Raw genomic sequence first — 26,578 nt, forward strand, 5'->3', positions numbered from 1 at the left:
CCATGTCGGGCTCCTAGCATGGAGCCTGCTTCTCCCTCATCCTGTGTCTCTGCCCCCCCCATCATAAATAAATAAATAAATAAATCTTTAAAAAAAAATCACAGAAGCCCCTGAGTTTTAATTGGACACATGGACACCAAAGTAGGAGATGCTGTATGGCCCAGCATCCCTTCCAGCAAAGTGTGACCACATTGATTTGCGCGACTCCAGGTCATAACCTTTTTTCATTTTTAAAGATTCTATTTTTTTTAAAGATTATTTATTTATTTATTCATAGAGACACAGAGAGAGTGAGAGAGAGGCAGAGACACAGGCAGAGGGAGAAGCAGGCTCCATGCAGGGAGCCCGATGTGGGACTCCATCCAGGGTCTCCAGGATCAGGCCCTGGGCTGAAGGCGGCGCTAAACCGCTGCGCCACCGGGGCTGCCCTAAAGATTCTATTTATTTATTCATGAGAGACACATAGAGAGGCAGAGACACAGGTAGAGGGAGAAACAAACTTCCCGCGGGAAGCCCGACATGGGACTTGATCCCAGGATCCTGGGATCCTGGGATCGCACCCTGAGCCGAAGGCAGATGCTCAATCACTGAGCCACCCAGGCGTCCCTGGGTCATATCCTTTAAAAAGAAACTGCTTTGTGCTCTCCTTCTCCAGTGTATTATATACACGGAGCTGACCTTGTGGGCAAGGTCAACACCCCAGAATTGCCTGAACAGCGAGATAGAAGGAAACTGAGGTCCTGGTGACCTTGTACAGTGAAACCTGCCCCAGACCACTTGATTACACTTGTACTATTAGAAGAGAAGAATAAACTTCTAGGAGCCACTGTACGTTAGATTCTCTTTGTTATAGCAGCTTAGCCTGTGGCTTCACCTCATTCACAACAGAATGGAAAGACGCCAGAGGGAGACTCCCAACTCAGGCAACACCCTAGAAAAGTCCACTCACAGTTCACCGCAGCAAACAGGTCAGACAGTGATAGGCATCACACAGTTATGCCTCTTACTCCTTCTCCAGGAGAGGGCCAACTGCGTCCCTGGAGAAGAGCCTTTATTATATCCAGGCTGTCCACTGCAGACCTAGACCAAATCCTCAATAGGACTGGAGGCATGGACTGCCTGCCCCACCAACACTAGGCAGGGACAGCCCTGTCGTACCTTTCTGCCCTATAGCAGGAAAGCTCCACACTTCTCCACTCTTCGTAATTACCATTCTTGAGAACAGACCAAGTCCTCTCAGGCATGGGGTGAGGGCAGCTGCTAGGGAGGGTCGTCCAGAGCCCCAGAACAAATATCACAGCTGGAAAGAGAGAGGGAAGACTGACTCCATGTCTGCCCTGGGTTTCTGGGGTCCAGGGGCCTCAGGATGCAGCAGCACCTGCTCCTCCTGTGCAGTCCCCCTGGTAAGAGCTCAGTCGGGCAGCTGTCAGCCACTAAAGAATGTCAACCGCTGGCACCTGCTGCTGCTTAGGAATCTTACCGAAGAGTTCTGTGTGCTGGACCATGGATGGCACTGCATCTGTTCCCAGACACCGTTCCCTGGTGTATAGCTGCTGCCCAGAAAACTCTGTAGGAACTTGAGCAGCAAGCTCCAGATGCCGCTAGCTACCACAAAGGGGCCATACTCCACGGCAATGGAGATGCTTCAGGAACTGGGTCCCCTGGTGACTGTGCCCCCCTTCACTAGGAAGTCACGGTACTGGTAACAGGTACCCTGGGTCTCAGTCTTGCTGGCCTTGGCACTCTGGAAAAAGCCCTTGAGCTTCACCATGAGCACATCAGAGTTGGTGTCGGCAATAAGGCGAGGGCCATTCTCAAAGAGGACCAAGCAGCTCAAAGGGTACGCTGAGTTGTGCATCACTTACATCAGCTTTCTGGCCTGACCTTGGCTGCCAAAAATAGAGGCAGCTGCATGGCACGTTTCACAATCCACACAAAATATTCCTTGCTTCTCTGCCTCAAGCATCTCCAATTTCTGGGTGAGGAGCTCCACAGTCTGCTGGACACTCTTGCCCTCAGCCACAGGCATCTGGGACACACAGGTCACTCACAAAGTATCTGGTACAACAGTGGAATTGCAGTATTCTCCGGATGCCCACGCGAAGTGAAGCCCCCTGATGCAAGTTTCTGCACAGGTTTTTCTCTTTTTTGTTAAGCATTTTAGTTTCACCAAGATGTATCTCTGTATAGATTTCTCTGTATTTGTCCTACTCGCAATTTGTTGGTATAATGAATCTGTAGATTATCCTTTCATCACATCTGGAAAAAGTTCAGCCATTTTCTCTTCATATATTGCTTCATTTTATCTTTCACTTTTTTTTGGGGGTGGGGGGGAGGGTGCCCTCCACCCCACAGGAAGAGCCTAAGGCTCCTCTGCATCTCTCCCGTGTGCCGAACTTGCCTTCTCAGGCGGGCTACTGTCTCTTCTAAAACTCCAATTAAACAGGTTATACCTACTACTATAATCTTTATGTTACTGGTTCTCCACGGCAATTTTCATGTTTTTCTTTCCATGCTACATTTTGGATATTCTTATCTATCCTTCAGTTTACTAATTAAGTTGCATCTACTGTCTTATTTAGACCCATCCATCTTTAGCTTCTAATTTCATTTGTTTTATTTGTATAAGTTTTTAAAAGGGATTTTGAGAGAGAGAGAGAGAGAGAGGAAGAGAGAAAGAGAAAGAAAGAGGAAGAGGAAGAGAAAGAGAAAGACAGAATTGGTCAGGGGCAGAGGGAGAGGGAGAAGCAGGCTTCTTGCCAAGCAGGAAGTCTGACCCAGGGAGCTCCATCCCAGAACCCTGGGATCATGACCTGAGCTGAAGGCAGACCCTTAACTGTCACCACCCAGGCGCCCCATGTTCTGTTTGAGGCTTTATCAGATCCACTGTGTTGCTTTAATACTTTCTTCTTCTCTGAGGTATTTTCAAGCTTAGATTTTATTTCAACATAGTAAGCATGGAGGTCTGATATCTACTGGGTTTGTTCATTGTGTTGATTCTTACTCATGGTGGATTTTAATTTATTATGTATTGGTCACTATATTTGCAAAAACACTCGTGGAAACCATCAGAAATCTAGGATGAAGAAAGGATTTTCATTTGCTTTTTCCAGGCTCTTGAGGCCCCTTATCTTACCAGAACTATTGTCATCTAAATTCTGAGGTTAAGGTTCTCTTAACTACCCAGGTGAGGAAACTGGATGCTCAGGTCTTTTGGAAACCCTTAGTTTAATGGACTAATGGAGGTATCAGAGTCTCCACTTGGGGATGGCCTAGGCTTTTAACTTCTATGCCCTTTGTCTAGTAAGGCCATCAAACCCAACTTTGAGCACCAGGCTTACTTCTCTAGGTTTTGACCATCCCTTAGATTTTAGCCAGGTGAATTTTTCATTATATTTTTAGCTCTTTTAGTTCAAGATTTAAAAATATACTTTACTGCTTGTCTTTGGAAGGATTTTTTTTTTTTTAATTTATTTATGATAGTCACACACACAGAGAGAGAGAGAGAGAGAGAGAGAGAGAGGCAGAGACACAGGCAGAGGGAGAAGCAGGCTCCATGCACCGGGAGCCCGACATGGGATTCGATCCTGGGTCTCCAGGATCGCGCCCTGGGCCAGAGGCAGGCGCCAAACCGCTGCGCCACCCAGGGATCCCTCTTTGGAAGGATTGATTTGAATTACTTAAGCCACAGTTGCTGAAGAGTATTTTTTGAAAAAATGTCTAATGAAAATTATATCTTTTTTTTATTTTTTATTTTTTTTTTTATTTTTTTTTTTTTAAATTTTTTTTAAACATTTTTATTTATTTATGACAGTCACAGAGAGAGAGAGAGAGGCAGGGACATAGGCAGAGGGAGAAGCAGGCTCCATGCACCGAGAGCCCGACATGGGATTCGATCCCGGGTCTCCAGGATCGCGCCCTGGACCAAAGGCAGGCGCCAAACCGCTGCGCCACCCAGGGATCCCCTTTTTTTTATTTTTAAATTTTTATTTATGATAGTCACACACAGAGAGAGAGGCAGAGAGAGAAGCAGGCTCCATGCACTGAGAGCCCGACGTGGGATTCGATCCCGGGTCTCCAGGATCGCGCCCTGGGCCAAAGGCAGGCGCTAAACCACTGCGCCACCCAGGGATCCCTGAAAATTATATCTAATATAGATGTATACCTGAGTACATATTCTTACCCTATTGTGTAGGAATGTGCTAATACAAATAGTAAATATGTACTGCTAAATAAACAATATGATCTTAGGAGCATTTTATGGAATAATTTAAGAACCACTGACATCTTCATGTAAGGCTTTGTTTCCTCGTGGTTAACAAATGAGTTAATAAACTGTGACCATTGTTCTTAATCAAATTATACTAAAAATTTGCATACCTTTTCCAGAATTGTCAAGAGAACAGTAATTAAGGCCTGTATATTTCCTGGCTTAGAGTCTCTTGTTTCTGTTAAAGGTAGAGGAGAGAAATAGGCCCCCTCGTGTCCTTAGTGGAGGATGACTTTGTCAAGGGGCAAATATTTATACCCAGGAGAATTGAAAATATTCAGATTAAACAACACTAGCCTGGTAGTACTGTGGATCTTGGCTATGGCAAGTCTCTGCACCTGCCACTAACACCAAGACCTCCTTTCTTGGGGATCAATTTAATAAGTAAAAGAATCCCACTGTCAGTAGAGAACTGGAAGTGAGATGATGTCCCTGAATTTGTCATTGCGTTGGATTGGGAATAGAAGAAAAATAAAAGTCCTTTTGTTGATATCTGTATCTTAGTGTTCTAAAATATATAATTGAAAGAATAAGGGAAGACCTAGGCCAAAGTGAAGATTTTCTTAGTTTTGACAGGTTCTAAGTCCTAGTTTACATAGAATGTAATTAAAGAATAAATATATAAAAACATAGAAGTATATATTAGGGCAGCCCAGGTGGCTCAGCAGTTTAGTGCCGCCTTCAGCCCAGGGTGTGATCCTGGAGACCTGGGATCAAGTCTGTCGGGCTCCCTGTATGAAGCCTGTCTCTTTGTCTCTCTCATGAATAAATAAAATCTTAAAAAACAAAAAGTATGTATTTTAAATGAGATCAAAGGTATAATTTGGAGGTCTTTTTGTTTCTGATGAAGTCATTCAAATGCATGATTTAAGAAGTTAGAATTGTATCCATACTGCAGGCATTTTAAAATCACTTTTCCTGAGCAGCACGGGTGGCTAAGTGGTTTAGCGCCTGCCTTTAGCCCAGGGTGATTCTGGAGACCTGGGATCGAGTCCCATGTCAGGCTCCCTGCATGGAGCCTGCTTCTCCCTCTGCCTGTGTGTCTGTCTCTCATGAGTAAATAAATAAAATTTTTTTAAAAAATCACTTTTTCCCAGAATATGAAAGTAATGTATATGCAAAAATGCCTTTTCTTTTTCCTAATTTCCAATGATGTAAGTGTAGTGCTAAGGTCCTAGAAAGTGGTAATGAAAATTCTTTCAATATTTCAAATGTCTGATAGAAATCACTTATTTTAAAAAATCTGCAGAAACTAATGAAAATATTTATTTGATTTTAGCTGGCATTATATATATTTGGTGGTATGGCATCATATATATATGTGGTATGATGCCAGTTATCACTGTGGAAATCCTGACAGCTATATGCCTTTAAGATTTTATTTTTTAAATATCTTTCATTTATTCATTAGAGACAGAGAGCACAAGCAGGAGGAAGAGGGAGAAGCAGATTCCCCACTAAGCTGGGAGCCCGAAGTGGGGCTTGATCCCAGGACCTGGAGACCATGACCCCAGCCAAAGGCAGATAGATGCTCAACCATCTAAGCCACCCATGAGCCCTTAAGGTACTAAGTAATCTCTACAACATGGGGCTTGATGCCAGCCACCCTGTAAGCCTTAATAGAAATGTCATCATATAATGAGAGCAATATAGTCAGTAACTATAGCTGTTCAAAACACGCAGTCCAGGGGCACTTGGATGGCTCAATCAATTAAACATCTGACTCTTGATTTTTGGCTCAGGTCATGATCTCAGGGTTGAGATCAAGCTCACATTGGGCAAAACGAACCCCCCTAAAGTCTATGAAAGAATATAAAGGTTGTCCTAGTTATGGAAACGGTTAAAGAACCCTAAAAATACCATTTAGCCCCCACTATTACTGTTCTTCCATCCCTCTGATTGCATTGTCTAGGAGAAACTGTCCCAACTGTCTCATGGTTCAAGACAACTTAATCAGTCAATTCCATAGGACAGACCTCTCACGAGAATAAGTAGTTTGCTGCAGATTGGTCATTAGAGGGAAAAAAGTCAATTGTAACAAAAACCTTACTTTCCAAAGATCTGAGCACTTAAAATGTATTAAAGACTGCTGACAGGTCATTCCTGGAGGTGACAAAAGCTTCTGTTCAAAATCTAAGACTCAGATGCTTAATGGGATAGAAATCAAGATTCCAAAATGTACAGAATTGCTATTTCCAATTAGCTAATTTCTCCAATTTGAAAAACCAGGGTTAATAAAAATTTTGCCTAAGGGCCTTTTGTGGGGTTGCTCTGATCTTTCACAACACTGTTAACCAGCCAACACACAAAGTAGAGAACATCTGAAGAAACCCTTTGTGCAACCTCATCGATAATCTGGAAATTTTAGTTATAAAAAAAAGCCAACAACTTCAGGATGCCTGGGTGGCTCAGCGGTTTAGCACCTGCCTTCAACCCAGGGTGTGATCCTGGAGTCCTGGGATCCAGTCCCATATACAGCATGGAGCCTGCTTCTCCTTCTGCCTAGGTTTGTCTCTCATGAATAAATAAAATCTTAAAAAAAAAAAAAAAAAAAAAGCCAACAACCTCATGAGCCTTTTAAAATAGATGGCTTTCAAAGATATCATCTTTCTGAAACTACACTTAAATATTTATGTATAGACATGAATTTTTTGGAGTCAGGATTAATTTCTGGTCAGATTTCCAAGAGATAACCACTGGAACAGCTTATGTCAACTTGTCTGCAGCAGTGTTTCTCACGTTTTTCTCAGCTGCGTTGGCCTTTGGTAAGCCCGAACTTTAAACGTTATTCAAAATTTCTATATTTTAAGAGGTACGCTGAATATCCTTTTTTGAACTACGACTCGGTCCCAATACCTTGTGAGATGGTTAATATACCTCCCCCCAAATGGAGGTACACTTTTAACATATTTAAAAAGTAATCTCTACACCCAACATGGGGCTCAAACTTACAACCCTGAGATCAAGATGCACGCTCCACTAAAGTACTCATCTTTTAAATAAAGACTAAAACCAGAGATTAAACTGCCACTTAAATACACATCTTCAGAATGTCCATTAGCCTGTAATTCCCAGGAAAGCACTATTTTCTACCCTAGTTTATAGACAGCAGTGGTTGAGAAGTCAAAGGTGAAATTTTTATTTGCCATTCAACCAAAATTTGTTCAAATCCCACATCCAACTATTTCAAGACAAAACTATGAGATCCCAACTATAACCCTAAGACAACTCATATTTTTTACGACAGTATTTTTGAATGACTTCATAGGAAAGGTAACAAAAGTTGCAGTACACCTGCAATGTCCTTGAATCACTTTTAATCAGTGAAACAGCATCCTGTGGTTGACATCCTATCAAAAAATCGTAATGGAAAGTGATGAAATTTTCAGCTATTAAAAATTATTAAAATTAACAATTAGCAAAAATCCAGCCCCTGTCACCATTTTAAAAGATGGAACAGGGAATGGGATAGATAAAAACTCTGCTTATCCACGTTAGTATCCCAACAGACATCTTAACTCTTAAATATTCTTAATCTAATCAACAGGAGACTACAGAATATTAGCAAAATTAAAAGTTTCTATTAGGTAAGTGACACCATACAAAACGTGCTCAAAACCATTCAGGAAGCACATTTAACAAGATACACAGGTTACTTGAGTAGGTTTGTGGACTTCAGAATTTCAATTCTTACCCCTTTCAAATTAGTCAAATTATTTAGTTCTAAAAATACTTCAGGATGACACCTTGGTAACTATCATTCAGCTAAAGTTAGTATGGACAGTTTAGCCTTGCCATATTAAAAACTTACATCAGTTGGCATCCATAGACACTAAAATCTGAATTTTAGAGTCCAAAGCCCCTTGAGGAAGAATAGACAAATGCATTCTTTTGTTTTTTTGTAAATCTCAAACAATCTCTAGATATAAGTGTATTTCTTCAGTCATATATATCAAGACTTGATTGAAAAGTTTGGATTTTGTTTAAAAAGCCTTTATTCATTTTTTGCTCAGGGAAAGGACAATCTCAATGTCAACTTGTCACCTATTCATAAATTTGAACTTAACAGGATTCACTGCCCTAAAGACACTGCACCTACAGACTTTTGACAACATAACTTAAAATGAAAATCTCCCTTGTTCCCTAAGGTTGCATGTTTAAAGAATAAACAGTCCCTTGCAATAACCAACATTGATTGGTACTTGGCCTAGGTTTAAGGTCAAATAGCAAAACAAGAGCAAAAGGAGGCCAAGTGCATTGTAACTTGATAGCCAGCAAGTACAAACATCATTGAACAAAGGAAGTTGCAGGCACCAAATAAAACAAAAGGCAGGTTCATCAACACGAAAAATTTACATTTTGAAGGTGAGATCAACTATTCCACAGGTGAACATGTAGGTCAAGGCTAGAGACTAATGTGGAACCAGAAACAAAACTGTTATCTTAGTACCAACTACACTGAACATAAAATTCAAAACTTGAAATTACCCAGGAAATTCTCCAAAATCTAAAGCTAAAACTGCCTTTTGATACACCAGGAAGATGTTTTAATAACTTGGTCACTTAGATTTGCACCGACATACGTAAAATTTAAAGTGTATTTCCTCCCCCACTACTCTTTCCTATGTCTGAATCTGGGTATGCTTAACTACTCAGCTCATGCACTAATGCATTAAAAATGATGCAACCTACTACCATGACTTCTTAAACTCACACCACCTTAACAGTTAATACCCAAAATAGCTTCCTGAAAATGTCCCAATATTAAACATTTTGTTCAGTTTGGTGCTTGCTGTGACAATACGGAACAGAATACAACTAATTTCCTCAGCCACTACACTTCCAAGTAACTGAATCTAACTTTTGCTCAAGTTTCAACCTACCTATCTGCCAAAATGCTTGTTAAAATTTAACCATCTCTGATACTCTTAAACTGCAGCTCCTATATACAGTTTAACAGTGCCTTTCCCTGTGTATATCTGGACATTTTAATCAAGAGAATTAAAAGTCATGGTATTATGATTAGCCAAAGCTCTTCCTAGCAGACTGATTCTGATTTAGCATAAAATAAATGGCTTCCCAGAGGCAGAAACAAACCAATCTTTCCTATTCATGAAAGGAGCTACCAACATGCCTTGTGCCAAAAAGGTGCACTTTTCCAAAAATACAGTCCAGAAGATTGATGGTCAGCTGGAAATCTTCCACTAATGACATTATGACAAGCTCTCCAGATACACAGAGAAGAAACATTAAAAGTGTGGTGGAAACCTCAGCAGGGAAATGAAGCCTTAGAGAATAGTATACATCTAACAAAAATGGGGAACAGGGGGACACTGTAGCTGGCTATTCATAAAGGACCACAGTTTTTCCTCATGGACCAAATCTTCCTACAAAATAAACTGCGCCTCAATTATTGCTTATTTTAAATTACACTTTTACAGAGCTATTTAGTACCTGACGCAGAAAAACAATCACATAAGGAAGCATTTATTTGAGGTTTAACATGAAATCATACAAATAAAATTTGTATAAACACAAATCCACATCGAGTCGTAACACAGATAGCAAAAGACAAAGTAAAAACAAAGGAAACTAATTGGCGGCTATATACAGTTGGACACGGTTGTGTCTTGTACACTAGAAAGTCTTTTACAAAATAATCATCTTAGATCAACAGAAGACCAATCTTCAATGTCGTCCTGCAAGATGGGTTAACTTTAAGCAATCTCCTCCTAAAAACAAAAACAAAATAGCAATTAGATTTGTGCAACTCTGAAAGCTTTCAAAGGTCCACTTTCATGAATTGTTTTAAGTCCTCAATTTATTCTTTTCTTCAATAATTAAAGATCACATGCATATTCAATAGCAAAATGTAATTTGGGTAATTAATAAATTTACCCTGGTGTTCCCAAATAATACAAAATTTAAATTTAGTAAAGAAATTGGGGAATACAATCTTCCCATATTCACAGGTTCAACTGTGCTAGATTAAGGTCTACTAGAAGCAGCTCTAGTAAGCCAAAAAACATACTTACAAAAATGAATTTCTAATAGGCTTATTATGTTGTAAGAAACAAATTGCTGTGTGCATATGATCTTTAATTTATATTCCAGATTTTAAAGTTCTTGTTTTGGTTTGTAGATTTCACTATTAGCTATAAAAAGAAAAAGCAAGCATTAAATCTTAAAGAATGAACACTTAAAATGAGGCTCCACAATTGAAATACAACACTAAACAGAAGACCAAAATGATTAAGCTGTAAAAAGGCATTTATGTACTTTAACTCCTGTAAAAAACCATTTAAGTTAAGTTTAGACACTTAATCTTCAAAAAGATTAAAAAAGAAGCCAAAGTCTGAAGTTTTCCACTTTAATCTTTACGCTGGTACATGAAGTTGGAAGAGACCATACCACAGGACAGCGTTTTCTGGTGTATGCCTTGCGCTCTGCCCGCAACGTGCGACCCCCAGAGATAGACGTGGTCAGGGTGACACACGGCCTGCAATGAAGTTCCCGCTGGCGGGTACAAACAAGGTATAATGTCAGAGTTAGAAGACAACATTCTTGTTTTCCTTAAGTTGTACCCATTTCAGTACTTTACCTGTTAATAGTTCTAAAAAAGTTTAATTATTCCTCTAGACCACCTGGTACACAAAGCAAACAGAAAAACTCTTAAGTTTTTCTGTAATACTAAAGAAAGTGAGATAAGACTTTTAAAGTTAAAGATCTATAGACACTTTAGGCAAAACGGGCTCATAAAGCAATTAAAAAATTAACAATTTAGTAAAAACAGACTACGTAATATTTTGTTTTTACTTATTTTTCATTTGTCTATTGATCTTTAAATTAAATTATAGATATTTCCACTGGTTTCTTGTACTCTTACACACACCTGTTTTCTCCAATGTCCTCCTTTAGTATGGCTGGTAATTGTTTTGGTGATTGCCACCCCCTCTAGACGCCTTGCCGTAAGTGCTCTGTTGGCCTATTTTGAAAATACAAAAAAAATTATATTAAGATAGTTTTCCACAAAATGGTTTCATTATAAATACTTTAGAAAACTATTAAAAATGTACAACTCTGCATGCCAAATATTAAAATAGCAGATATATTAAATGCCCATTATAAACTAATCACATAACACATATTCTAAAACGTTTCTAACAACCAAAATATCTACATTAGGATAATCAACCTAGGACTATCAGATGCCTCAAAAACTTAACTCCAAAACACTTCAAGAATGGACCCCCCCCAATTTCAGAACGAGAATGTACTTTAACACGGAATTCTAATACCATTGGTGTATGAGATTAAGTTAAATATTCTTACCACTGTAGTCTGCATATCCCTGTCCATATCCATAGTTCCCATAGTTATACCCAGTATAATCATAGCCGCCATAGCCACTATAGTTTTGATCACCACCATAGGCACTATTGTAATTTCCATATCCTTGATCATAATAGTTATTAAATCCTTGGTTCCAGTTTTGGCCCTGACCTGAAACAATGCACAATGATTGTTAGGAAACGACTTCTGACTCCCAATCCTAATACAATGTTGTGTTCCTGGCCCTCACTCTGAAAACCCTTAACAGGTGGAATGGACAGCTATATTGTTACCTGAGAAAGTTTTTATTCTAGTTGTGGTTAAAAAGGGGGCAGAAAGTCCAATTGTGCCAGTTATCAAGCTTCCTAAATTTAAGGAAAATCAAGACAAAACAAGGACTCCTGTCCCCCAAAAAACTAGCATGCCATGGTGTATCATGTAATCTCAACTACATTAAATGGTCATCACCTTGCCATTAGTAAGGACACTGACAGTGTCCTAGTGGCCATTCTTTGAAGAGGCGAAACCAGTAAACAAAAACCCACCCACCAATGAGAGCATTTTTATGTTGGAAATCTGGCTGAATTTTCTTATGGGCTTATTCCTATTTAGCAGTTTACAGCCTAAACCATGGGGAGTCATATCCAAAGATTTAGGTCCCAAAGGATTAAGTCTCACCTCGTCCACGACCCCTAGTACCACCTCGTCCACCAGCTGCAGCACCTCTTCCTCCTTTTTGTTGTTGCTGTTGCTGCCTATATACCTCTTTGGGTTGTGCAACTTTGATTTCACACTATATACACATAAGAAAAAAAAAAAAAAAACCTGGAGTTTTTACTGTAAGGTCAAGCCATTCTATTCTCATAAATTGAGAAATCTCACATTCGAAAACAAAAAACATCCTCTAAATTTTCACTTAATAAAAACAAAATGGCTTTACCTTCCCAGAACCAATTTGATGATATCTGCTTTCTAACAATTTCTTTACTGGCTCTTCGTCTGTATAGGTAATAAAACAAAATCCTCTTCTTTCGTTTGTTTTTGTATCCATGGGAAGTTCAATATTTTCAATCTGAAATCAAGAAGCACATTCAACATCACCCAGTAATGGTAAAAGCTACCAAAGTGTTTTAGAATTCCAAAGATTCTTTTCAAACTTCAGTATAACATGTTGTCTATTCCTCTAGTCAGATTACTTCTGTACAGAAACACCTATTTTATTATCAGTATCACACCACAAAGCTTCATCTGTGAAGCAGTTAGAGAGCAAAACTTCATTTATTATCATTTTGTACCCAAGAGATGCCACTGGTTATTAATTCCAAATACTGACCACCACCTCCAAAGCACCCGTGTTTTGGCCAAAATAAATTAGATGTTGGTTTCTATCATAGCACAGAAAACAGTAATTTAAGGTACAGTGACTAGAAGGGACTCAAGCAGTTAATTTTAACCTCTTCCCATCACCTGACAAATCAATTCTGTAAAAGGCTGGGGACGAACACTCATGTATATAAACATTCCAAGTATGAAAGACATATAAAAACACAGCGCACCTCTCCAAAGGCTCCAAAATATTCTTTAATTTGTTCTTCGGAAGTATCTGGGCTCAATCCACCCACAAAAACCTTTTTTGGGGGTTCTTTCCCTTTTAAAGCTTTGGCCCTTTTGGGGTCTATCAACTTGCCATCCAGTTTGTGTTCTTTCAGTTCCAAAACCTAGAAGACAAGTGCGTTTAATCTGACAATACACAACCAAACCCCCAAACAATTTGCAAAAACACAGAAGCAGCACAATGCGGAACCTGCTCCTACCTTATCAACACTAGCAGCATCTTTGAAAAGCACAAATCCAAATCCTCTTGATCTTCCAGTCACTGGATCTGTCTTAATTGTACAGTCTACAACTTCCCCAAATCGAGACAAATATTCAGTCAGATCTTTCTTGCTTGTATCCCAGCTCAAGCCTCCAATAAACATTTTACTAGAAATGAAGTTATTAAAAAAAAAAAGATTAGCAGCACCCCGCAGGATTACCTCAGTTGTGGAATTAGGTTTACGAAACGAACAGGAAGAACCAATGCGTGTGCAAATAATTCAGTGTCTACAGATCACGTATGAACAAAAGACCACAAAACCCCTCAGATTCCATCGAGGTCACTTATTCGAAACAACGAATGGACAGCTTGCTCACCACACCTCGTCATACGAAGTTTCAACGAAGCCAAGAAAGTATATTCAACATCGCTTCAGCTTTATAAACCCAACTTCCTAAAGTTGATCCCTCACAACTTAGGTCTACTCTACCTCTTCCGCAGCTGTCAAAGCAACGTTCCACCTCAAGAACTCCCAACGCATTCTGAAGGAGATCCGGGTACCAGTCACACACGGATTCCCAAAGCAAGGATTCCCTACACTCCGCAGGGAAGCCGTGCGGGGGCCCCGATACAGACACAATGAAAAGGCGGCGGCAGCTGCAGCATGTGGCGCAGCGAGGCCGGCCCCTCCCCCTCGGGCCCCACGCGGCGCCTGCGCACTCGGGACACGGACGCCGCCGCCCTCCTCCTCCAACTCCCCCGCCCTTCCCCCACCTTCCGCGGGCCTCTCGAGTCACCCCCTCCGTCTCCTACTTTCTTCTTCCCTCTGAGCGAGTGGGGCCCAGCGGGCACGCGGGGAATCGACTCGGGGCAAGAGCCGTGGCAGCGCGCGGCTCCAGAGGGACGAAAGGCGCGTGCGGCGCGCTGGGGGAGGGGGAAAAGAAGAGAGAGGCGTGCGGTACCCGTCATCCTGCTGATTCTTGCTCGCGTTGATCTTGGATCCCTCTGCGAACTCCTCTATGTTGCTGTACTCGTTCATGTCCTCCATGGCGGCGGAGTTGTCGGCCGGGGGGTGCTGGCGCGCAGTCCGGGTCGCGGCAGCAGCGGCGGCGGAGCGTTGTATGGAGCTGGATTTAAAATGGCGGCGGAAGAGATCCGGGCGCCGCCTGCGCCCTCCCTTTATAGCCGCCCCGCCCGCCAATCGGGAGGGCTGCTGGGCGGTGACGTGGCGTTGGGCCCGGCGCGCCCCCTGCCGGGCCGAGCTGGAAGCGAGCGAAGGGAGGAGCGGGGCGAGCTGCCGCGGCGCCCGCGGCCGCCAATGGGAAAGGCTGCGGGAGGCTAAAGTCGCGGGAGCGGAGGGGAACAATGGCGGCGGCACATGGGAGAGCCGGGGCGGGACCTCCATCGCGGCCCTCCCGGTGAGGAGCGAGGTCGTGGGTGAGGGGGCGCGGGCTTAAGAGGAGAGAAGCGTCAGAAGAGGAAAACGAAGGGGCGAAGAGTCCCGGGCTCAGGAGTCCGAGCAGCGCCGTCGCAGGGCCACCGTCCCTCCGGTCTTGAGAGCCTTTGTCTCTGGCGTCCGGTCCAGCCCACTCCTAGCAAAGAGCCGTCAGCCCCGCCTCTTCCCAAAGCCCTCGGTCCCCCAGTGCGGACGGCGGCGGCGGCGGGGGCGGCGGCGGCCGCTGCTCTCGATTAGCACCGTGGCCCGGCTGCTCCAGACACAGGCGGACTGCGCCCGGCGCCGGCGGCCGAGACAGCGAGCGCGCCCGCCCGCCCGCCCGTCCGCCCGTCCGCCCGCCGCGCGCACGCGTGTTTCGTCCTCGAGCCGGCTGGAACCAGCCGAGCAGGAAGCGGGCGCGCGGGGGCCTCCGCAGCCGGTCGGCCGGAGCCCGGGCCCACGCAGTCAGGCCGGCCAGTCCCAGTCCCGGCCCCGGCACGGCCTCTCCGGCAGGCTGCGGGCGGGAGGAGGGCCGCGAGCCCGGCCCGGTTACTGTAAACACGCCAAAGCGGAGGCGGTGGGCGGGGAGGGGGTAGGTGCCGTAGGGGGCAAGGGGCACTCACATCCCCGGCGCGCCACTCGCGGGGCTCCCGTCTGCACGTGCCCCGGGCCGCTCCCGCTCGCTCCACCAGTCTGCGGAGGGCGCGCGCGCGCCCGCGCACCCGGCTCCCGCGCTCGCTTCTTTGTTCCCGCCCACGCGAGGCCCACGTGGACGGGCCGCGTTCGGGGCCCTCTGGTGGCCAATCGGCGTCGCCGCCTGTGCCCGCCCCCGCCCGCTCGGGCTCCGCGAGGCCGCCCCTCCCCCCGCCCACGTGGTGTCGGCCTCGGGCCCGGGCTGCTGGGTGGCGGCGGACGCCCGTGCCGCGGTGCTGTGCGCCTTGGGCGGCGCGGCCCTGCCCCTCGTGCTCCGGGCCGCACGCGGGTGCCGGGCGGCACGTTCCCGCGGGGCCGTGGGCAGCCCAGGACCGTGTCGGGGCGCAGTGGGCGCCGCCCTCCGCCCTCCCGCTAGTAGGCCGATTCCGGTGCTTGCATCCGGCAGGGAGATGGTCGTGCTTCCCGTGCCCGCCGAAGTCACCGTCATCCTGTTAGATGTCGAAGGTACCACAACCCCGATTGCTTTCGTGAAGGTGAGGGGCGGAAGGGAGCGGTGCTTGAAAGCAATTAAAAACATTTCTTTCTTTCTTTTCTTTTAAGTGCTGCCCACCCTGGACCAGAGACCTGACCTAAGGCGTGGGAGAGGCGGCGTGGCGCTGCACTCGCCGTGGGGGGAGGGAGTAGAAAGGCTGCCGTGCGGCAGGTTGCGGGGATAGGCCCTTCGTCGCCAGCCCCTGCTCTCGGTCAGATGCCGATGGGTGGGACGCGGGTGGGGACGGGATGGTGGCTGGCGGAGGGGGGCGGCGGCGGGCAGACCCGCCCGCGTGGGGAGACGGGGCGCCCCGCCCCCTCCGCCAGGTGCGCTGCGTCCGCCGGGCTCTGGGCTGGCTTCGGCGCGGCGGCGGCGGCGGCGGCGGGGGCCTGGAGGCTTCCAGTCCCTAAGACGTGGACGGGAGTGTCAGGATGGCTTTTTTTTTTTTTTTTTAATATTTATTTATTTATGATAGTCACAGAGAGAGAGAGAGAGAGGCAGAGGGAGAAGCAGGCTCCATGCACCGGGAGCCCGATGTGGGGACTCGACCCCGGGTCTCCAGGATCGCGCCCCGGGCCAAAGGCAGGCGCCAAACCGCGGCGCCACCCGGGGATCCCCTCAAGATGACTTTTCAGGTAGCCCGGCTGACTCGCCCCTTTTCACTCCTGCTGGTAATGGCCGAGTAGCACTTTTCGTGTTATTGGACTGTTAATCACTGTGGAACGCTGATTCATTAGCCTGTAGCACAAAAAGGTCTAGATTCCGTTCATTTTTCTCTGAAAATCACGGAAACTTGAAGCTCTTGCCCAAAGCCTCTATCCTAGGGCGTCACTATTAACCAAGCAACTGTCTACACCTACTTCGTAGGCTTATTCGCGAGCTCTGCGTTATAGCTGGGCTTTAAAAAATTTTACCTATATTCGGGCGGCCCCGGGTGGCTCACTGGTTTAGCCAGGATGTGGTCCTGGAGTCCCGGGATCGAGTCCCGCAGCAGGCTCCCCGCATGGAGCCTGCTTCTCCCTCTGCCCCTCTCTCTCTCTCTCTCTCTCTCTTTCATGAACAAATAAAAAATCTTCAAAAAAATACCTATATTCTATTAGAATAAATATCAAAACAATGTTTAAGATTTTATTTATTCATGAGAGAGGCAGAGACTCGATTCCGGGACCCTGGGATCACAAACTGAGCCAAAGGCAGAGTCTCAACCACTGAGCCACCCAGGCGCCCCTAGATATCAAATATTAATATAATTTAAAACATTCTCAGGTCTAATCTACGCTTTGACTTTAGAGTTTTAAGATGAAAGCATTGTCTAGAAGGGTTTGCATACAATAATAGTAGGGATACTGTTGACAACGTAGTTGAAAAACTCGTCTTCCAACAAATTGAGCAGTCTGAGTCTTAAATTTTTAAAAGTTTTATTTTTACTCTTTTTTTTTTTTTTTTTTTTTTATTCATGATAGTCACAGAGAGAGAGAGAGAGAGTCAGAGACACAGGCAGAGGGAGAAGCAGGCTCCATGCACCGGGAGCCCGATGTGGGATTCGATCCCGGGTCTCTAGGATCGCGCCCTGGGCCAAAGGCAGGCGCCAAACCGCTGCGCCACCCTGGGATCCCCAAAAGTTTTATTTTTAAAATTACCTGTGATAAGGATTTTCTTCTGTGGATTAAAATCTGTACACTTTTAGGACTCCAATATAACAACCACTTACAAGTTTTTTTTTTTAATTTTTTTCACTTACAAGTTTTTTAGAGAATTACAATACCATCTTAGCACAAATTTTTAGGAAATCTAGTTTGACATTTTTTCCTCAGTTTTTAATCACACCAGAGGCCTCTGCAGGCAGAGGATATCTAGGATATCTTATGCAAATCAATTTTGTAACAAAACATAGTTGCCTCTCCCACCTCTCCAAACCCGCCCCCCAACCAATCCTGTCTTTTACCAGATGATATTATGAGCCACTTCTTGAAATCTTTGTGATAGACTTATTCTACTATCTTTCTGAGAATTAAAATGCCTTCATGACCTAAGTAGATTTTTTTTTTTTAGTTTGACATTGACTTATAGGTAAGGTCAAGGAAGGCTGCAAAAAATGATCTAGGGTGTTTTGTTTATTTCTTAAATTTTATTAATTTTTCAGATTTAAATTCAACTTAGTATATTCGTATCAGCATAGAGTTTAGTGATTCATCAGTTGAATGTAACACCCAATGTTCTGAAATGAAGGATAGTTTCTTGTACTTGGTCTTGTTGTTATTTTAGTTTTATTATTATTATTTTATTCACGTTATCTGTTATAATTTAATAACTTACTATTAATTTGTTACACATTAGTTTATCAAATCTGATGTTTCCAAAAGTATATTCAGAAGAAGTGAAGTCTGTGGATATTTATAGTAATTCTGCAAAAAGGATTCGTTATTAAATGCATTTTGGGAAATGTTAGGCTATATAAGTTCAACTGGTTTCTTTATTGCACAACTTCTCAGAGCTTTTATACACATACACACATAAATGCTTAATGCGTCTTTAAGAGAGTGACATTTAACAAATTTACTTGAATAAATTTTCAGCAGAGTATGTCAAGGACCAATCTTTTGAACACCTATTAAAGAGATACTAAATTATATCCTTGAACCTCTGAGCATGGAGGTGGGAATTGGAAGATGTTTGTTCTACTTTCAAGATTTATTTTATTTATTTGAGAGCGAGCAAGAGTGAGGGGCGGGGGCGGGAGGCAGATGGAGAGGGAGAAGCACACTCCCTGCTGAGCAGGGATCCTGACTTGGGGCTTGATCCCAGTACCCTGAGATTATGACCTAAGCCAGGGGCAGACACTTAGTGGATTGAGCCTCCCAGGTGCCTGTTTGTTCTATTTTGGACTTTATGAGTCACATTAAGTATGTAGGACATACAGCCCTACTTTCTGTGGAAACAAACATTGATATATATATATATATATATATATATATATATATATATATATATATGCAACTTGTGTACTTAACTCATCCTGAGAACACTGTGAGGTGTGTGCATTGTCCACGTCATTGTCCACATTTTACTGACAGAAAACTAAGGTTCTTAAAAATTGAAAATTGGGAGGATTTGAACCCAAACTGTCCTGACTCAAAAACTCTTACTCTTCAGATTATTGCTCTTGACCTCCAAAATGAAACCACAATGATTGCTGTGTCTTTGGCTTTTGTGTATGTGAAATGACACAGTTGATATGAGAGCACTTTAGTTAACCAGACGTACCTTAAAAGGATATTGTAACAAAGTTCAGTTTATACTGCCTCATGGTGAGAGGTTTAGGAGTGAACTGGAACCGAACCACAGTAAGGATAGTTGAGTCTTTGGAGATTTGGTTCTATAGTGCATGTATACTGTGAAAATTGTGTACTGTCAAAAATTGCCCTTGAAAGAAAGACCCTTAGGAAGTCATTCCTTTTGAGGAATCAGTGGAGATTGATTTCCATTTTTCAGTAAGTCATGCTATCTCACGGGATTCCCTAGACTCCTGCCAGTCTAGGAAGTGGTGTTCTCTGGGCAGCCTGCTGCTCTATCACAACATGCCTCTCACATCAGACAACAAAAACTGGTTTTATTTACCAGCTGTTCTATCTTTTTCCGAGTTGTAGAATTATCAAATTCTAGGATGAGGGAGGCTCCTAGCTAGGATCATGCAGTGAATGTTGGAACCAGCTCATTAACTTCTCATAAACTGATGCCTGGAGGGAGGTCCTATGTGAGGATCATCACAACTTGTTGGGGGCAGAGCAGCACTAGAGCCCAGCTTCCCTTCAGTGTTTTCCTGTGCATCTGAATTCTCAGCCTCCTGTCCTGCCCCTCACTGTAGGACACGTGCTTCTGGAGTTGGTTTTCTTTTCGGGTACTGATTTTGATCGTTTATAGTGCTGATCTCCTAACATTTTTTGGGCATGTACACCATCAACAGAATTGGAGCAGGCACTGCCAACAGAATTTATAAATTGCGGGGGCTCCTCGGTGGCTCAGTCAGTTGAGCGTCCGACTCTTGATTTCCGTTCAGGTCATGATCTCTCAGGGTCGTGGGAAATAAAGCCTTGCATCAGGCTTTGAGCTCAGCAGAGAGTCTGCTTGGAATTCTCTTTCTTTCCCTCCCTTCTCTCTCTCCTGAATAAGTAAATCTTTTAAAAAATTTGTGTGTTATGTATACATACTATTAAGTTATAAAATAGAATTAGAATTTGAAGATGAGTTAAAATAATAAATGTGAACAGATGTTATTATGCTCTCTTCCCTTACTGCATTGAATTATCTTGCATGCACCATGGAGCCACCACTTGATTTTTGTCTGTGGTGTTGTAGTATTTATTTTCTGACTTTGTATATTGTATTGTTCCAGTGTTTTTAGTCTGTTAGCCTATGAAATAACACCATCACCAGTTTCTGTAGTCATTCTGTCAGGAACTATTGTTTGTGGGTTTGGAGAAAATTATCCTCTTATTTCTGAAAATAATCTTTAATTTGGTGGCTTTCCTATTATGTGTTGACATGTACATCTAACATGTGTATGTAATAACAGTTGAGGTAGTTATTTTCTGCAAAAAAAAAAAAAAAAAAAAAAAAGATAACGATTTCTACAAAGTCACTGAGAACCCTGTATTGGCAAATAATGAATCATTGCCCCTAAAGGAAATACAGGGCTAGGTTCCTGTGGGCCTCTAATCACAACATTTCTGTCAGCTAATCAATATGTAACCTTGTCTTATGTGTGTTTCTGTTCCTCTTATTTAATGTATATGGTTGATTGATTAACACTGAACTCACAGCCTGTAACTCCTGCTTTAATGAAGCCTATCTAAACACATGTATTTTCTCCCTAAGGCACACAATTTCTTGTGCTTAGGAACACTAGGTCACACTTCAGCATTTTGCTTGGGGGCCATTTTGAACTGCAAAATCATCAACAGAAAGCACAAAATGCAAAAAAAAAAAAAAAATACAGCACTAAATAGACTCTGAAAAGGATGCTTGTTTAAACTATGAGAGGTGAAATAAGAAAGCAGATTGTCACTTTGTGCTGGGAATGTGTATGATCAAGTGTTTACAGATTTTTGCCACCTTGCTGCAAGTATTGATTATGAGGTTACAAATATGTTTTGATTAGTATTAGGAAAATTTGCAAGTATGGAATTCACAAATAATGAAGATTGATAGTATCGAGTAGTATTTATGCGGATGGGCTTGAGCACTGAACAGGTCTGGATTAGCATTCTGGCTCCTCTCTGTTTTATGGCAAGTTAGTTAATAACTCTGAGTCAAGGTACATATTTCCTCAGCTATATGTATTGTGAGGATATCTACCGCATAAGGCTAATGTGGACATTTAATGAGTGTTTAGCCCTTAAAAATTTTTTGTAAAATAAATGAATCTGTTTACATCTATATTTCATCTACCATCCTAACAAACCTTATTAGGGAACAGTGGGCAGGGGACATGTTTTCCATTTATGTCTTTGGAAAACTTTGTGCTTGAGAATAAAATCCTGTTAATAATTAAGAAGATCCCATTAACTGAAAATATGAATCTGATTGGGATTTTTGCCCCTAAAAATATTAAGTGAGGCATGGTGAGTACCCTAGCCAAAGGCTCTTGATATCTGTGCTTCTCAGACATCAGTGTGTATACAGATCATTTAGGGATCTTGCTAAAATGTAGTTTCTGATTCAGAAGATCTGGTATTCGACTTGATGTTGAATTTCTCACAGAGGGATCCCTGGGTGGCGCAGGGGTTTAGCGCCTGCCTTTGGCCCAGGGCACGATCCTGGAGACCCGGGATCGAATCCCACGTCAGGCTCCCGGTGCATGGAGCCTGCTTCTCCCTCTGCCTATGTCTCTGCCTCTCTCTCTCTCTCTCTGTGTGACTATCATAAATAAATAAAAATTAAAAAAAAATTTCTCACAGAGCCCAGGTGATGTTGCTACTGATCTCTGTGTATCACACTTTAAGTATTTAGGCTTCATACAGATTTCTAAGTTATACCTATGTGTAGGCCTGTTAGCACTGCTCTCTTCTAATGGCTTGATACAATAAACTAGATCAAGCAAGAGAGTATAGATGAATTAGAGAAGGTCTGTCATCATTAACAGAACCACAATCTCTCAAAGAGTTAAGCAAATTGGTTATAGATCAGTAAGGATGTATACAAGAGAGCAAAGTAATGCAATAAGCCTAGTAGACACCAAAGCACTATGCAAGTGGCTACTTCCCAGTTTTTGCAAATTGTCTTTCAGAACTGATGTGTAAAGCAAAAGCACCGTTCTTAAAGGACAAATAGAATGTTAGCAAGGAGTTATGTGTACTTACAGGACTGACTAGATAGTACACTTAAATGTTTATTTAATTGAATATGTATGTACAGTAGGGACCTATGTAATAAGCCTTTGGGATAGTATCCTGGTAAATGGGCAGGTAAATAGTACTTTGCTAAACCTGTTGTGTTAGTTTCTCATGGTTGCTGTAACAAGATTACCACAAACTTAGTGGTTTAAGACAGTACAGATTTATCATGTTACACTTCTGGAGGGTCAACTCTGAAATGGATCTCATGGAATTCAAAGCAAGGTTTTGGCTGGGTTATGTCCCTTCTGAAAATTCTAGAAAAACTTTTCTGCCTTTCCTAGTTTATAGAAGCTACCCACATTTCCTGGTTCATGGGCTTTTCCTCTGTCTTCAGAGCCAACCTCATACCATCTTCAGGCCAGTCTCTCACTCTCTGACTTTGACTTTCCTACTTCCTTTTGCCTTTAAGGATCCTTGTGATTGTATTAGGGCCAACCGCATAATCCAAGGATAATCTTCCCGTCTTGATTCTTCTTTTTTTTTTTTTTTTTTTTAAGATTTTATTTATTCATGGGACACAGACAGAGAGAGAGAGTCAGAGACACAGGCAGAGGGAGAAGCAGGCTCCACGCAGGAAGCCCAATGCGGGACTCGATCCTGGGTCCCCAGGATCAGGCCCTGGGCTGAAGGTGACGCTAAACCGCTGAGCCACCCAGACTGCCCATTGATTCTTAATTTAATCATGTCTATAGTGCCTTTGCCATATAATGTAACATTCATAGGTTTTGAGGTTTAGGATATGGATATCTGAGAGTGGGAGAATTTTCCCCTTTACCATACTTGAATAGCACAAACATTTCTAATAGATGCCTTTATAGGTTCTAGGCTACATAGGAATGAAAATTTGTAATGGCTCCACTTTTGTTTTGAAATTTATCAGTAATGGTGTTGGATGAAATCTATAATATTTAAGATGTGACCTTTTTAAGATTGTTGTTGGTGTTTAAGGATTGTGCTGGTATGGAGGTTGGTAAAGACAGTTTAGGGGCTGGAGTTTTACCTTAGAGAATGAGATATTTGGCAAGGTTTTGAATTAGACTAAGGGGAAGAAAAGATCTCAGACTAAACTATTTTTTTTTAAAGATTTTATTTATTTATTTATTTATTTATTTATTTATTTTTTTTAAAGATTTTATTTATTTATTCATGAGAGACACAGGCAGAGGGAGAAGCGGCGGACTCCTTGCAGGGAGCCCAAAGTGGGACTCGATCCCAGGACTCCAGGATCATGCCCTGAGCCAAAGACAGACGCTCAACTGCTGAGCCACCCAGGCATCCCTCAAACTAAACTTTATATGTTAGGAAATATGAATTAGACAAATCCTTGATCCTATAAATAATATTTATTTGAAATAGCAGATACCGATTTAATTGAAAGTCAAAATGATAAAAAGATTTTAATTGTATTTATTTTTAAAGATTATTTGTTTAAAATAATTTTTTTTATTATCCCGGGACCCATGAGATCATGACCTGAGCTGAAACCAAGAGTTAGACATTTGACTGAGCCACCTAGGCCCAAGCGCCTATTTTTTAAGATATTATTTTTTTTTCCTAAAGAATTGTTTTCTTTCTTTCTTTCTTTTTTTTTTTTTTTTTTTTAAGATTTTATTTATTCATTCATTCAGAGAGAGCGAAGAGAGAGGCAGAGACACAGGCGGAGAAGGAAGCAGGCTCCACGCAGAAAGCCTGATGTGGGACTCGATCCTGGGTCTCCAGGATCACACCCCAGGCTGCAGGTGGCGCTAAACCTCTGCGCCACCGGGGCTGCCCTAAGATATTATTTTTAAGCAGACTCTACACCCAATATAAGTCCTGAAGATATTATTTATTTATTTATGTGAGAGAGAACATGAGTGGGGAGCAGAGGGACAGAGGGAGAGGGAGAAGCTGGCTCTGCATTGAGCAGGCAATCTGTTGCGGGGCTTGATTCTGGGACTCCAGGATCATGACCTGAGCAAAGACAGATGCTTACCCCACTGAGCCACCCAGGTGCCTGCATTGTGGGACTTGAACTCAACCCCAAGATCAAGATTCGCACACTCCACAGACTGAGCCTGCCAGGTGCCCTCTTGATTCCCTTTAAAAACGTAATCCTGCTTGTATACTTTTCCTGGTGTTTAATAAATTTTTTTGAGATATATTTTATGTTAAAACACTTTTAGAAATGGATAATGTATTCTTGATTATTTAACAATGGTTGTAATTTACTCTTTTATGTTCTTTTATATTTCAGCAGTATATTTTAGGGGATAATAATTGGGAAATGTTGAAGTTGACATTTCTTTCTCATGAAAACTGCTATGTTAAGTTTATGGTCTTTCCAGGAAGAGAGCTCGTGTCGTCTGATAGTATATCCCAACTTCAGTTTAACATCCATTTGAATTATTTAACATCCATTGAAGTATTATTGCTTCTCATGTTTTCAGCATGAGAAGTATATGATGCCCATTCTGCCCTCAATAGGAAGCTACTAAAAGACAACCCTCAAGGCACAGCAAATTAGAAACTCTTTCTGTCTGTGCTGTTTATTATTGACACCAGTAACTCCAATTGAGTCATATTCCCTGTCTTCATTCACTCTGTGAACTTAAGGCTTTTTCACCTGCAAGGATGAGGTAATAGGATCTGTTGTGCTTATAAGGTGGCGATGAAGACTGAATGAAGTGGAATGCAAAAGACTTTGAAAATTATAAAGTTCCATAGAAACAGTGATTATAGGTGCACCTGGGCGGCTCAGTGGTTGAGTGTCTGCCTTTGGTTGAGGTTGTGATCCCGGGGTCCTGGGATCGAGTCCCACATCCGAGCCTGCTTCTCCCTCTGCCAATGTCTCTGCCTCCCTATCTGTGTTTCTCATGAATAAATAAATAAAATCTTAAAAAAATAAAAGAAACAGAGTAATGCAAGAAGTGCCAGACTAATACAGAAAGCGCTTGTGAAGAGTCACTAAGGAAAAGTGACTTTACTGAAACCCACCTGCTTCACATTTTTTTACCATTTTTTTTACCTCCACCTTTGCTTATGACCCAAGTCAAAAATATGGTAAGAACGGGACCCAAAACATGTCTAATCTCAAATAATTTGTGGAAGCATTGGAATGGCAGGACTTTCTTGAAAAGTAGCTGTTGGTGGTTTGTTTAACATTCCTCCAAACTTTCCCTATTGCTTAGTACTGTTTCCCAAAGGGAGATATACCCATAATGGTATGTGAGAGGATTTTTGTTGGTTCAACCAGAAGCAAAGGGAAGAGCCTTTGGAGAATCACTGTACTGGGTCTGAGTATATCAAGAAACGGATGGAGGGATGCCTGGGTGGCTCAGTGGTTGAGCATCTGCCTTTGGCTCAGGGTGTGATTCTGGAGTCCTGGGATTGAGTCCCGCATTGGGCTCCTTGCATGGAGTCTGCTTCTCCCTCTGCCTATGTCTCTGTCTCTCTCTGCCTCTCCATGTCTCTCTTGAATAAATAAATAAAATCTTAAAAAAAAAAAAAAGTGGATGGAAAGCACTACTGATCTGAATTTCTGGTCTCTTATTCCAGATCATTTTGTGTCACAGCACTTGCATAATCTTTCCTTCCCTCTGTCACATTTATTTGAATACCTATCATGTGCCAGGCTCTGCTAGGGATCCAAAATCCTTAAGACCCAGCCATCATCCTCATGGAACCTGGTAAGGAAGACAGGTATATAAATGAGTTGTCTTTGCATCATGGAATTCCTTTGTGGTTTCCTGTTGGCTAAGAGATAAAGTTTCAATTCCTGAACTTCAGTGAACAGGTTTTTTTTTTTTTTCTGAACAGGGTTTTCCAATTTCCTATCCCACTATTCTGTTACACGTTTTTTTTTTTTTTTTAAGATGTTATTTATTCATGAGAGACACTGAGAGAGAGAGGTGGAGACACAGGGAGATGGAGAAGCAGGCTCCCTATGGGGAGCCCAATGTAGGACTTGATACCAGGACCCCAAGATCATGCCTTGAGCCGAAGGCAGACGCTCAACCACTGAGCCACCCGGGTGTGCTCTGTTACACTTATAGCTAAACATGCCTATTCAGGTCATGTTCTTTTATGCCACTACTGTTCCTCCAGCTTGGAATGTAATACTTGTTTCCTCTCCAAGTGCAGGTTGGTTCCATGTACTCATTAA

The 26,578-nt window shown here is 42.6% G+C and overlaps 2 protein-coding genes and 1 pseudogene across 8 annotated transcripts in view; 1 reads left to right on the forward strand and 2 right to left on the reverse strand.

The window, feature by feature from the left end:
* Positions 1–829: 829 nt before the first annotated feature.
* LOC140623614 (mediator of RNA polymerase II transcription subunit 20 pseudogene) lies at positions 830–2,277 on the reverse strand (annotated as a pseudogene).
* Positions 2,278–9,736: 7,459 nt separating this feature from the next.
* On the reverse strand, positions 9,737–15,568 carry HNRNPDL (heterogeneous nuclear ribonucleoprotein D like). Of its 5 annotated transcripts, none has more exons than XR_012023230.1 (9): positions 14,381–15,030; positions 13,417–13,585; positions 13,159–13,320; positions 12,543–12,674; positions 12,281–12,395; positions 11,603–11,773; positions 11,163–11,255; positions 10,682–10,786; positions 9,737–10,002 (listed from the first exon to the last, which is right to left on the reverse strand). XR_012023230.1 is itself a non-coding variant. In XM_072810179.1 (9 exons), the coding sequence occupies exons 2-8, from the start codon at positions 14,821–14,823 to the stop codon at positions 11,185–11,187; spliced, it is 1,263 nt and encodes a 420-aa protein (XP_072666280.1). In that variant the 5' UTR covers positions 14,824–15,007; positions 15,477–15,568; the 3' UTR covers positions 9,737–10,002; positions 11,163–11,184. The 5 variants fall into 5 exon arrangements, 3 of the variants coding, with proteins under 3 accessions (XP_072666280.1, XP_072666279.1, XP_072666281.1); XM_072810179.1 differs by lacking the exon at positions 10,682–10,786 and adding an exon at positions 15,477–15,568 and having other exon boundaries at positions 14,381–15,007; XM_072810178.1 differs by lacking the exon at positions 10,682–10,786 and adding an exon at positions 15,477–15,538 and having other exon boundaries at positions 14,381–15,010.
* Positions 15,569–15,746: 178 nt separating this feature from the next.
* The window catches only part of ENOPH1 (enolase-phosphatase 1), a 42,291-nt gene continuing 31,459 nt past the window's right edge, over positions 15,747–26,578 (forward strand). The window contains exon 1 of one of the 3 annotated variants that reach the window (XM_072810185.1): positions 15,747–16,040. In XM_072810185.1, the coding sequence (XP_072666286.1) occupies positions 15,957–16,040 (84 nt within the window). In that variant the 5' untranslated portion in view covers positions 15,747–15,956. Of the gene's footprint in view, positions 16,041–16,604; positions 16,675–26,578 lie in introns of those variants that run through there. The other 2 variants (XM_072810186.1, XM_072810184.1) reach the window with 2 other exon arrangements.

Source organism: Canis lupus, chromosome 33 (genome assembly GCF_048164855.1).
Source record: "Canis lupus baileyi chromosome 33, mCanLup2.hap1, whole genome shotgun sequence".
Lineage (NCBI taxonomy): Eukaryota > Metazoa > Chordata > Mammalia > Carnivora > Canidae > Canis > Canis lupus.

Coding starts and splice junctions, on each gene's coding strand:
- HNRNPDL (XM_072810179.1), bottom strand. CDS start 14,823: ATGGAGGTCCCGCCCCGGCTCTCCCATGTGCCGCCGCCATTGTTCCCC. Junction 13,586..14,380: donor AAGAATCAGCAGGATGACGG/GTACCGCACGCC, acceptor CTTCATTTCTAG/TAAAATGTTTATTGGAGGCT. Junction 13,321..13,416: donor ATGCTGCTAGTGTTGATAAG/GTAGGAGCAGGT, acceptor CTTGTCTTCTAG/GTTTTGGAACTGAAAGAACA.